Here is a 14,201-nt window from a genome sequence, read left to right as displayed (position 1 = left end):
TTGACTTTACCTTGCAATATGGACTGCAGCAGGGAGTAACAGTGCTGATTTCTCATAACGTGTCCCAGATACTGTAATTTTATGCGTTTGATGGTAAACATAATATCTGTTTCATTCTTTATTCTTCCTAGAACTTCCTTGGTTGTGATCCTTGCTGTCCATGATATTCTCAGCATGCTTCTATAGATATAGAAGAATGATGTAAGTTAGGATATATAATATTAGAATATACCTACCGTCGTATACCTACTGCCAAATATATTGGAAATTAATGCGTGTAATAAAACTAAATAAGTTTGGCAAATTGGTTTGTTTATTATTACTACAATTATATGTACAACCATGTAACTCTTATAAAATAACTGTAACTACAAACAAAATAATGTAGCATTAAAAAAATACAATGACATGTGCACATATTCAAATTCAACTGAATACTAAAATGCTGCACATTTTGATAACGAGTACCAGTGTCCTATTTATGGATCAGTAACATAAAACTTTCAATGACGATTTAATAGTTTATATTTCCAAAATTTATTAATGAATATAGGTAATAATAAACAATACAACAAATTTTGAGGGTTGAAAGAAATTAAAATTTTCAATTATCTATAAATAGAACACTGGCCTATAAAGGGTTAAATCTAATTCAACTATAGTCTGTTTTTAAACCAGGAGGAGTAATTCAAATTTATCGGGCCGTAATGCTTATTTGTAATTTGCAGGCAAGTTTAATCCACTGTTATAAAATTTTGACACTAATGACATTTATAAAATTTTGACACTATTGGCATTTCATAGGTTAATTAAGTTATATCGGCGATTTTTTGTGTTTTCTGGGTTATTCCTTTAATATTTAGATTGTTAGTCTGCTTTTATAAAAAACCTAGAACTCTTGAGCGACATATATTACTATAATATAATATTTATGAATTACCATCAAAGGCTGACATGATCAGAAAAAAAAGAAGATGTATTTGGTGATTTTTCTAGTGACTTTCTTGGGTGTGAATCTGTCTTTTTAGTTTACTCCTCTTGGTTTAAAAACAAAGCACAGTGTAATCAGCCAATAGTCCATTGAAAAGTTACATTTAGGGTTGTATTTTTCAGAGAACGATGTTTATTTTTTTAATGTGTAGGAGGGATTAGAATAAGCTTAAGTTCATGTCTGTGGGGTAGCTACCCTTGTCCCCCTGGCGCCATTTTTTTTATTTTCCATTTTATTATAAAAAGTAATAAGAAAAAAGTTCTTGCACTCTCTTTTCCAAGATGACGCGCTGAGGACAGAGATGGCGACTCCACAAACTAGAGCTTAAGGTTTTACTTACCATCAAACACATAAAAGAAATTAAATTATCTCCTCTGAAAAATGAACGCTAATGCATAAAAATACACTGCGCGTCAGAGAAAACGGACACCCTAAAAATGGGTCATATTTGATGTCTCGTATCTTCTAAACCTGTTGTCCAATTTAAGTATTTTTTTAAATATGTTATAGCCTTATTCTTTCACAATATCGCTGTAATAATATTGTTGCCAAACAGGTAGGTAAATTTTCATTGTATACCGGGTGTACGAATCAAACTATGTTATTTTCTCAAAGTTCGCAACACCTTGTGGAATATTCTATCATTGATAAATAATACTGAAATTAAAACCAAACTGTTGATTCAGGTTTACTTAACATTCTGTTTTTTTATGCATTCTCTTCTGTTGGATAATACAAAAGTTGGGTACTTTAACAACTAGCCATATTCTTCATCAGTACAGGGAGTTTCTAAATAAGTGCGACAAACTTTAAGGAGTAATTCTGCATTAAAAAATAATGACAGTTTGCTTTATAATCGTATGTCCGCAAATGCTTCGTTTGATACGGGATGTTGAATTTTTTCTTACAAACGGACGATTTATTTATTGTTTTAAAACTGGTTGAGATATGCAAATGAAATTTGGTGGGTTTTAAGAGGTAGTTATTGCCCATTTTTGACATGCCACTAAAAATTTTATATTCACCATTGGCGTGCATACGGGTAATGTGATCGGTCATATTACCCGTATGCGCGCCAATGGTGAATAATATGGCAATAACTATCTTTTAATACCTACCAAATTTCATTTGCATATCTCGACCGGTTTTAAGGCAATAAATAAATCGTCAGTTTGTGAGAAGAAATTCAACATCCCGTATCTCGGAAACGAAGCATTTGCAGACATATGTTTATAAATCAATCGGTATTATTTTTTCATGCAGAATTACCCCTTAAAGTTTGTCGCACTAAACTCCCTGTACTGATGAAGAACATGGCTAGTTGTTAAAGTATCTAACTTTTGTATTATCCAACATAAGCGAATGAATCAAAAAAGAGAATGTTAAGAAAACCTGAGGCTATAGTTGGCTTTTAATTTCAGTATTTTTAAATGCTAGAATATTCCACAGGGTGTTGCGAACTTTGAGAAAATAACACAGTTTGATTCGTACACCCGGTATATAATGAAAATTTACCTGTTTAGCAACAATATTATTATAGCGATATTGTGAAAGAATAAGGCTATAACATATTGAAAAAATTACTTAAACGGGCCAACAAGCTTATAGAATATACGAGACATCACAAATAAGCCATTTTTTAGGGTGCCCGTTTTCTACCTTGAATGAGCTATAACTACATTGATTCGTGAGGACACACCCTGACCAGTAAATCCAAGTTTTAAGAGAACATGGCTGTTTTATGCTTATAATATAATGAAATGGTAGGTTGTATTACATCGCTGACAGTTCGTTAACAAAACATTGGGGAATTAAAAAAAAATCATTTTAAAAGGAACATTTTCTTAGCAAACTCATGAAATTATAATATTCATAAACAAAAAACTCTTTTTTTGCCTCGACAACTAATGGCCATTGGCATGGTAGGTACGGTGAATTTTTGCAGTTAGGTACCTAGTGTCATGTGTAGTGTGTGTGATGAGTAAGTGTCTTGTTACTTTGCAAAGTCGACGTCATTGTCTTTGCAAAGAGACGCTAATTGTATCCGAACGTCTGCGATCCCTCCGGTAAGTACCGATCCCACAAGAAACTTATTTTATCACTATATAATTATTTTAAGCATACTAGTTGTACTATATTGAACTGTCAGTGATCCGCAAAATGGGTTGCTGAACCCCTGAATTTTTCATAAAATCACAGACAACAAAACTTACACAGTAAATACCAATAAATGTTACACTCAAATATTTTAGTATAAATAAATTACTGATAAACAATGAACCTAATTAGCCCAGTAAATGAACGGGAAATACGGCGATACCGTGTAATTTTCAGGGGCAACTCCGAATTGCATGAAAATTTGGATATAGGTTCTACTTACCCTCCACTTCAAAGTTGAAATTGCGCCGTTGGTTGCTTTTGCTTGAGAAGTGACAGTCACCCCTTCTCGGGGGTGAAAAAACATATTCAAGATAAGACCGGAAATGGATAAATTGACTGATTTTAAGCAAATTTTGTCCTATAGAGTTTTTTTATGTAAGTCAATACTTTTAGAGTTATTTTCGATTGAAAATGTTTATTTTTCGACAAAAAAGCTACGTTTTCGGACCGTTTTTCGCAAATAACTCAAAAAATAAATACTTGATCAAAAAAATATCCTTAGCAAAATTGTAGCTTATAAAAAACTGAAAAAAATGTGTATCAGTAAAGTCTATCAATCGAGTAAAAACAAAGTTGTAGCTCATGAAAAATACTTTCTTGTGCGTCTAATTCCAAATCGAATATTTCAAGGTGAAATCACCGAAGCACTTTTCGGAAAAAACCTATTTAAACTTTTTTAAAGTGTTTATAAAAAGCTTTATTAGAATTATTCATAAAAGTTTCTAGCATTAAAAATAAGCGAGTTACGCTCAAAATAAAGTTGGCCCTCTTTTCTTATGTAAAAAAATCATGCAAATCTCCCCGTGTTTAGCTCCTCAAATGAAATTAATCGCTACAGCTTTACAAACAATTTACTTACTTATCTATTTTTTATATGATCTGTCAGTCTCACCGATTTAAAGTGCTTATTTTTGAAAGGGATATAGTTAAAAAGCTTGAACGGGTCACTAGTCACGAGTGTATGCAAATTTTGAACAGCCATATCTTAACCAATTTTTGTCTTGCGGGAAAACAAGATGAAACTAGCATATTTATAATAAGAAAACCTATATTTTTTTACTCTTTAAGATTTTTCTTATCATTAATACTTTTTAAGTTATTTTGAAAAAAGGTAATTTTTCAAACATTTTTAGAAAATTTTGTTTTACTATAAAACCAAATTTTTTCAAAAATAAGCACTTCAAGCCAATCAAACTTACAGATCATATAAACAATAATATTAATTATACATACAGTTGAAATAAATGGTAAAGCGTTAACGATTAATTTTATTTAGGGTGCTAAATAGAGGGAGGTTTTCACAATTTTTTTTACCAAAAAAAGGGGCCAACTTTTTTTTTCAGTGTAACTCGTTTATTTTTGGTGCTAGAAACTTTTGTAAAAAACAAATATAAATATTTTTTTAGGTACTTTAAAAGTGTTAACAAGCTTTTCCCGAAAAGTGCTCAATTTTTCGGTGATTTCGCGTTGACTTATTCGATTTGGAATTAGACGAATAAGAACGTATTTTTCATGAGTTACAACTTTGCTTTTTCTCAATTTATATACTTTACTGATACACCAATTTTTTTTGTTTTTTTATAAGCTACAGTTTTGTTTAAAATATTTTTTTCGATAAAATATTTATTTTTGGAGTTATTTGCGAAAAACGGTCTGAAAACGTAGTTTTTTTGTCGAAAAATCAACATTTTCAATTGCGAATAACGCGAAAAGTATTGACTTATGTAAAAAACTTTATAGAACTAAAGTTGCTTATAATCGGTCAATTTATCCATTTCCGGGCTTATTTTTAAACACGCGTTTTTCACCCCCTGAGAAGGGGTGACTGTCAACCCCAAGTAAAAGCAAAATGGGACAAATTCAACTTTGAAGTGGAGGGTAAGTAGAACCTAAATCCAAATTTTCATGCAATTCGGAGTTGCCCCTGAAAATTACACTCCAAAACGATCATTTATTGGGCTATATGTTTAATTAGGGAATCTATTAGGTTAGGTAATATCATTGACTGTTCCGTCTTTCCACACATAGTTCCCTCTTATTTCTTATTAAGTATTTTATTATTATTCAATCTTAAATTTAGTTTAAAAGTTCGAATTTATAAAACTTGCATCAGACCTGTTATGACCTATGGTATTGAATGAAGAGAAAACACCGATAAAACCAAAAGCATGCTACGAACAGCTAAAATGAAAACACAAGTGTAATAGCGGGGAAGACAAGAAGGGATAGAATACGAAACAACATCATCAGGGAACAATGTGGCGTGCAAGATGTAGTAAGATGAGGTAGGTAAAGAGGAAGAGAATGATTCAATCATGTAAAACGAACAGTAAGAAGATCATGTAAGAAGTATATACTATACCAAGAATTGCGCTAGAACGAAAACCAGCTGGCAGTCTACCTCTCAAGACATACTTCAACGTCGGAATTAACAGACCGATAGATCTGCAACAAGTACAAGAAGAAGAAGAAGAAGAAGATATTTAGTTTAACTTTGTGCGTGTGCGTCTTCGTTGCGTTACTAAAACGATTCTGTAGGTACTGCCCCCTAACACACTTAAGGGAGGCAAGCGTCCTCAACATAGCCACACAGGCAAAGTCATGTAGTAACCCGCATTAGTGGTTCACAGGTCACAGGTCACACCATCCGACAAGCAGATAAAAGATGGACCAAGCAGATGATCTACTGGCGACCATGGGAACACAAGAGAGGCAGAGGAAGGCCTCAGATTGAAGGCCTACAAAATGAGACAAAACAATAAAAAAATATGGAGATAAAATCGCCACTTGTCAAATCAACCACATATACATATAAACTGAGTCAGTCTATAGTAACTAATGCACAACAAATTATTACAGGATACCGTCTCTTAACAGCAGTTATAATAATTAAACGTACAATAGATTAATAGTTATTACTTTCTACCTGTGCCAGAAACTTAACCACACCACACAAATTCAAATGACTTTGTAATTAGCTTAAGGTTAAGGGCCTGCAATAATTTGATGGCAACTATACTCACTAAGTTATAATTTCTGCACCATTTGATGTAGTCAATCACTTTCAAAAATTATTATTATTCTACACTCACCGGCACAAAATTCCGCTACTAAAAAATTTTTGATTAAGTTTGACAACTTATAACTTTATTCTTTGTACTCCGATTTTCAAGATCCTTGCATTAGTTTGTAGGTACATGTATTAGTGTCGTTTGTTATTATTCCGGTAATAAAAAAACTTTGCTTAGATGGTATTATACGGGGCTAAATGGAAGCGTTGCATTTTCTCCTAATTTTAAAAAACTCTGTGGAAAAATTGAACAGCTGATTTTGTTTCGTAGTCCTTTCGTATTATTCCAGATTGTTTTTGGATTTATCCAAATATCTCTTTTCTTGTAAGAACTGCGCAATATTTTGTAAATAAAATCACTGATTGACTCATAAACATAAATATTTTAAATAGAAAATTGATTTATAAGATTAGAATGATCCGCATGCAACCCAGATCTCAATATTATCAAGCATTTATGGTATGAATTGAAAATAGCTATTCGCCATCATTCTAGACCTCCATAAAATCTGGTATAGTTATGTAGACGAATATCAGGCTATTCCCCAGGCAAGGATAACATATCACTTATTCGATGCTACACAGATTGCGGGCAGTCGTTGCTGCGATAGGTGGACATACCCGCTATTGAATTGTTTGATTTTGTTGTTCATTTTGTTTTGTGTTGTTAATTTTAGTGCATTTGATATTTTTAATTAAATAAACCTTCAAAGCAGTATTTTTTGCTTACAGCTTTTACAAGAGAATAGATATTCGGATAATACAAAAAACAAAATCTTAGGGATGCCTTCAACATAATACAAAGGAGTACAAAATCAGCCTTAAATTAAATTTTTCCACGGAATTTTTTAAAGTTATGAGAAAATACAACGCTTCCAGTCACCCCCGTATACTGCCATCTAAGCAAAAAATTTTTATTAAGTACCGGAATAATAACAAACGATATCACCTAACAAACGATATGTACCTACAAACCAGTGCAAGAATGTTGAAAATCGGAGTACAAAGAATAAAGTTATAATTTGTTAAACTTAATAAAAAATTTTTAGTGGCGGAATTTTGTGCAGGGGAGTGTGTATAAATCAAAATTTTAATGTGAACTAATTAACAATTAGCGACGCTTTGTAAATATGTATGTTTATGGATATTTTTTTCTTTAATCACACAGATATCCGAATTTTTTTATACTAGATGTTCATCAATATATTAAGTAGTACCCTGTAGTTTCTTCCTATATAAAATAAAATACCTATATCTAAATAATTTTAAGTTATAAAAATTAAAAATTATTAGCCTAGTTAGCCTTAACTTTCCCGTTTTCTCGAGAAGAACACGCGTTTTCCACGTGCCCATTTTTTAATCCGTTTTTGATAACTCCATTTGCTACTTTTCCGTTTTGAGCCTTGTCAGTTTTGGGTCTTTTGTTTTTCATGTAACTATTTACGTAGAAGCACCCAAACAAATATAGAAAGTATGCCGCCTGGGAAGCCAGAAGGGCATTCAAAAACTTTGGGTAATCGCATGGTCTAAAGAGCACTTGGAAGTTATGCCAGAATACTATGCAGAATTGGATCTGAAAAGAAGAAAAAATTATATTAGTTATCAATGCACAAGATATTGAGATATCTCAATATATTATTTAAAGTAGATTTGAGCAATCTTCATTGCTTAATTCTAAACGAGCCATTTCAGTTTGCAAAAGTGTTAATAACCACAAATAATAATAATTATGGCATCTTCATAAACGGTCTGCAAGTATAAAACAATAAATAGCTTATCTTAGTTCTGAGAGATAAGGAAAAAAATCATGTTGATGACACAACCCCCTCCAGGCCGAAACCAAATTTTTTGAGTAGTATGGACATCTATATTAATAACCTATATGTTTCCTGCAGCCGATTTTGATGATATACATAGTTATAAACAAATGAAAATCAAAAAACGGTAAATTTTCGATTTTTTCGCCTATTACTAAAAAGTTAAGTATTTTAAACAAATTTGAGGGTGAGAAACTGATAAATCGTATAAAAAACTTCAATATGGCGTTCGCTGAATATGTCTATCCTTATTGGTTGCTTAGAAAAATTGCAAAATAAATCATAAATTTAGAGTTTTTGTAAATATTTATAACTTATGTAAAAATTTACTTAGAACGTTCTTATTACACGCAATGCTGAGACTTCTGGTGCTTAAATCATACCCTAAATTTCAAAGCAATTGGTCAAATAATTTAAAAGGTATTTAATTTGTTTATCTCAAATTAATTTTTTTTGCAACGCTATAAGTCAAAAAATGATGAAGTTACACTAATACTTTGGATAGTTTATGAAAGAAGAAAATTTATACTATTAACTTAATTAAAAAAAAGACAAAAAATAATTCTAAATACTGCAAAATTATTTTGCAAAAACATGTGAATTAAAAAATGGGGGGGGGGCTAACTTCGTCCCTAATTGTCCTAGGACAATTGTTTTTCTTTCTAAATGTGTATAAAAATTCATTCTGTCCAAATATGAAAAAATAATTTTTCTACGGATAACGGTTAAAAAGTTATTCTAATTGTTTATAAGTAAGCAAAAAATCTACGTGTTTTTGCAAAATAATTTTACACTGATTAAAATTACTTTTTGTATTTTTTTTAATTAAGTCAATAGTATAAACGTTCTTCTTTCTTAAACTGTCAGAAGTCTTACTGTAATCTCATAATTTTCTGACTTATAGTGTTGCAAAAAAAATGAATTTGGGATAAACAAATTAAATAACTTTTAAACTATTTGACCAATTGCTTTGAAATTTAAAATATAATTTAAGCACCAGAAGTCTTAGCAATTCGTGTAATAAGAAGGTTTTAAGTTAATTTTTACATAAGTTATGAATATTTATAAAAACTCAAAATTTATGATTTATTTTGCAATTTTCTAAGCAACCAATAAGGATATATATATTCAGCGAACGCCATATTGAAATTTTTTAGACGATTTATGAGATTCTTACTTTCAAATTTCATTAAAATGCTTAACTTTTTGGTTATAGACCAAAAAAGCGAAAATTTACCGTTTTTTGATCTTCATTTGTTTATAACTATGTATATCATCAAAATCGGCTGCAGGAAACATAAAGGTTATTAATATAGATGTCTATACTACTCAAAAAATTTGGTTTCGGCCTGAAGGGGGATGTGTCACGAGAAAAAATCTTATTTCTCTGGACTATCTTTAACTTCCCCTTCTTTAAGTGTAAGTCGTCTCCCAATCGAGGGTTGGATATCATCATCATTATCTTTACTCTATCTACCACTGCTCTGAAGAGTACTATTGAACTGCATTTAAACAAGTCCCTTACATTTTTTAATCAAGACACTCTACTTCTTTCTATACTCCTTCCTCCTATTATCTTTCCTGTTTTATCAATCTTAGCATTTCATATCGCTGTAATCTCATTACGTGTCCCAGATACTGTAACTTCCTTATTTTTATTTCTTTCTGTTCAGCATTTGACAAGGGGTAGTTTAGACCCCTAAAAATAATCAACGCCCTTGAGCATGATATAGATTTTATTTATTTTTTATTTATTTATTTATCGTATGGCATAGATACAACAAGAACACATAATTTTAAAAAAAGTATATAAAACACTACATGAAGTATCACAAACGAACATCTAATGTATTAATATACTGTAAAACATTTTCGGTCGCATTCAGGAACATCTAATGTATTAATATACTGTAAAACATTTTCGGTCGCATTCAGGAACTCATCGAAAACTCCAGGGTATCGCCTTCGGGGGCATTCCTCAATAATGTGGCGGATAGTCTGCCGTTGCGCACCACAATCACACTCAGGAGTAAGGGCCTTTCCCCATCTATGCAAGCTGTCAGCACATCTACCGGTCCCTGTCCTTATTCTGTTCAGCGCCGTCCATGTATTGCGGGGCAGTTCAAAGCCTGGCGGTTTCTGATCGATACAGGCCATTTGGTGTGATTCCTGTGGTGAGTCGCTCTCCCATTGTCTTCTCCAAGCGTTGGTGAGGTCGAAATGTTCCTGATGTAGGGAGGTGGCCCTTAACAATGGGGGATATCTGGAGCGCAGTCTTTTCATTTCGATATCAAGCTTATCATGGTGGATGGGTAGTTGATGGTTAGCCTCGATTTTTCGATATTCTCTGAGAAGAGAATGACTTCTTCTTAGTTTAGGCGGTGGAATGTGACTCAGAATGGGAAGCCAATAGTTCGGTGTTGGTCGAATTGTACCTGAGATCATTCGCGTTGTCTGGTTTAATTGGGTGTCAATGATCTTCGTGTGTTTGCTATTGAGCCATACCGGCGAAGCATATTCAGCCGCCGAGTATACGAGTCCGAGAGCGGATGATCTGAGTACGGAGGCTGAGGACCCCCATGTGGTGCCACATAGCTTTTGGATTATATTATTTCGCGTCTTCAGTTTTTCTGCCGTTCTTTGTAGGTGTTCCTTAAAACTTAAGGTTCTGTCAAGAGTCACTCCAAGATATTTTGGTGTTGAGTTATGAGCGAGTAGTCTGTTTTCAAAGTGAACGGAGAGTTTTTTGTTGGCTTGGGCATTATTCAGATGGAAACAGCACACTTCAGTTTTCCTTGCATTGGGCCGTAGCCTCCATTTGCGAAAATATTCACCCATAACAGCAAGGTCATCCGTCAGTATTGTCTTGTCAGACAATACTGACATGATATAGAATATGAAGTACAGGGTGAAATTTTCCCAATTTTTATGCAAATTGATGCTGGACGAAAAAATTGCGAGGTTTTGCCATTTTGTCAGCTTCATTTCCTGGCCTATATGTTTCAGTCATGTTAAGTAGTTGAAACGGTCAAAACAAAGAGACGCACAGTCATCAAAAAAGCAGGTGAGATTATGCTCGTATAATAAACATTTACTGAATCGATCCAGGAATAGTCAATTCAAACTAGTAAAAGTTGAATTAAATTTTTCAAATCAACTTTTACTGCTCGTTTTAGTTAGAGTTGACTCGAACTAGAAATAGTCAACTCTAACTGAGAATCAACTTGAACTGTAACATATAGGTAATACATTGAGTAGTAATAGAGACATAATACATCCCTGTCTAACTCCTCTCCTGATTTCAGTTTCTGAACTGGGTTCGTTATCTATTAAAATTTGTGCTCTTTGATTCCAGTAAAGGTATGTTATTTATTAAGTCCTTTTTTTGTCACTTTTGCAGTAGTGCAGTGTCTGGGGGTCAGGAGACTCAGACCCCGGAAGCCCTGAGGAAGACACAAAAGAGGATGTCGAAGGCTAGGCACAGTGACAATCTTAGTTTTAGGTTTAATATATTGTATGTTTACTTTATGGACACTTACCATTTGGAGACTAGTAACGTATTTTTTCCACCACAAATATTTCTGGAACTGTGGTCCTAACGAAGACAGGAAATAATAAGCGTACATAATAATATGTATAAAACAATTAATTAGACCTAAAAGGGTTCCATGACCACCTAAAAACACAATTAATTTTATTTAAACTATACTACAATCACAATAAAGATACACTAGACTAGAAATAAACAAACCAAGACACGTTGAATGTTATGAGGAGCACTCCCAAATCATAATTTACAATGTACATAAAATATATACATTGTAAATCCAAAATCATGATTTACTAATTTATACATTGTAAATCATGATTTGGGAGTGCTCCTCGTAACATTCAACGTGTCTTGGTTTGTTTAATTCTAGTGCATCTTCATTGTGATTTTAGTATAATTAATTAACACATAATATAATTATAGTTATATTGGTTCTGTCTATGGGAATGTTCGTATTGTGTTGTAGGTATAGACAACCTCACAAAGTTCATAGAAATAATACAGAAACTCAAACAATAATCAGAATTTGATGTACTATTGGGCATAAAACATTCACCATAAGCTTTCTTCGGCCAAAGCATGGCTGTTGCTTAAACACCATGGCTAAGGTGTATAAACCTCAATTTTGAGAACACATAACCGCCTCTACAATTTGGCTGTTATACATAATTTAAACACAATTTTTTCTTGTTAATAAACATAATATGAATATAATATTTAACTTAGACATACCCCAAGAAAACAGTTTCTGAACCTTATTAATAAACTTGTTAAAGACCCTCACCTGGCAAGAATGTGACTCCAATCCATGCACATATAGGCATAAGCGTATGATGATATAGATGTAGATACGTCACCTGGTTATATTTCTTTCTTAAAATGAAAAACACTGTATCTAATAATTCTATTAACTTGCATATGAAGTAAAGCCAAACTCCTGTCGCTATCTAAAATTTATATTGGAAATTATTAATTGTAAAAAAATATATTATTTATGTTAGTGAATGGTAAAAATAAGGTAAAAAATATCGGCATATCTCGCATAACAAGAGTATTAATTGTATATAAACTCTAATAGACTAAGAGCCGCTATAGGTGAAATTTCTTAATCATTTTAGGCACGACGGGACCCTATAACTTAAATAGTAGAACCTAAAAGAAAACGTTTGAGCACTGTGCCGTCACTTTTCAGTGGCACATGCGTCTACAGTGGCGCATCAAACTTTCCACTTATGGACGGGATACATAAATTAAAAAGTACCCTCACTCATTACCAGAATTTAATTTTTTTCATTTTTTTAAGTTCTATGTGATTAAGACATAAGATTCATAGTAATTTTAACCCACCACCCCCCTTCTCCCTGCCCCCACCATCAAAAACTTTATTTTTCGATTTTATTTTTTTTGGTAGGATGCAATCAATTTTATAATTTCAAAAAATTCACACGCATAGTTAAGACTTTTATAAAACACGTCTATTTTTTATAGACCTGTAGGTTGAGTGTACATAACCTCAAAGAATTAAAAAAATTTCTTTTTTTGGAAAAAAGCATGTAACTTTTTTTTGGGGATATCTGCAGATCTAATTTTTTCTGTCTTGTGTATTTTATCAAACACTATATTTCTGATTTTTTTCAGATTTTTCTGTAACGCTGGTCACCTTCAAAAATCCAAAAAACTGTTTTTTAAGGGGTTTTGGGGGGTTTGAACGTGTTTTTCTGATTTTTAAATATTCTAAAGCACTCAGTTACTTCAAGTTACATATAACCTATAAAAACAAAATTGATTTGATATATTATGAAGTTTATAAAATAGGGAAAATCCCCCAAAACCCCCCAAAAAACAGTTTTTCGGATTTTTGAAGGTGGGGAGACTTACAGAAAAATCTGAAAAAAATTAAAAATATAGTGTTTGATAAAACACACAAGATTAAGAAAAAAATTAGACCTGCAGCTATTCCTAAAAAAAAGGTATACGCTTTTTTGAAAAAAAAAATTTCTTTTAATTTTTTGAGGTTATGTACACTCTACCTATGGGTCTATAAAAAATAGGCATGTTTTATAAAAGCCTCAGCTATGCGTGTGAATTTTTTGAAATTTTAAAATTGATTGCATCCCACCAAAAAAGAATAAAAACGAAAAATGAAGTTTTTGATGGTGGGGGCAGGGGGAAGGGGGTGGTGGGTTAAAATCACGCTGAATCCTATGTGTTAATCACATAGAACTAAAAAAATAAAAAAAATTTAATTCTGTTAGTAAGTTCTGTTAACTTTTAATTTATTTATCCCGTCCATAAGTGGAAACTTTGATGCGCCACTGTCGACGCATGTGCCACTGAAAAGTGACGGCACAGTGTTCAAACGTTTTCTTTTAGGTTCTACTATTTAAGTTATAGGGTCCCATCGTGCCTAAAATGATTAAGAAATTTCACCTATAGCGGCTCTTAGTCTATAACATCGAAGTAAAACAACTTCTACGTAATAGGTATAATTTAATAAAATCCTAAAAAATCCCAATGGATTGTATAAAATATATTCATAACGAACGTTTTCGGACATATCAGTTCATCATCAGTGAACCTAAAATAGAATAAGTAATCCCACTATTAAAATTG

At 32.4% G+C, this 14,201-nt stretch overlaps 1 protein-coding gene across 1 annotated transcript in view; it reads right to left on the bottom strand.

The window, feature by feature from the left end:
- Positions 1-295: 295 nt before the first annotated feature.
- Positions 296-14,201, bottom strand: part of LOC114324422 (elongation of very long chain fatty acids protein-like) — a 111,196-nt gene continuing 97,290 nt past the window's right edge. The window contains exons 5-7 of the mRNA XM_028272261.2: positions 12,373-12,535; positions 11,578-11,714; positions 296-7,794 (exon numbers count right to left, since the gene is read on the bottom strand). Coding sequence (XP_028128062.1) covers positions 7,516-7,794; positions 11,578-11,714; positions 12,373-12,535 — 579 coding nt within the window. The 3' untranslated portion in view covers positions 296-7,515. The remainder of the gene's footprint in view (positions 7,795-11,577; positions 11,715-12,372; positions 12,536-14,201) is intronic.

This window comes from Diabrotica virgifera, chromosome 3, assembly GCF_917563875.1.
Source record: "Diabrotica virgifera virgifera chromosome 3, PGI_DIABVI_V3a".
In the NCBI taxonomy this organism is placed as follows: domain Eukaryota; kingdom Metazoa; phylum Arthropoda; class Insecta; order Coleoptera; family Chrysomelidae; genus Diabrotica; species Diabrotica virgifera.
The sequence above is the reverse complement of the archived record's forward strand: the minus strand, read 5'-3'. Positions and strand labels throughout refer to the sequence as shown.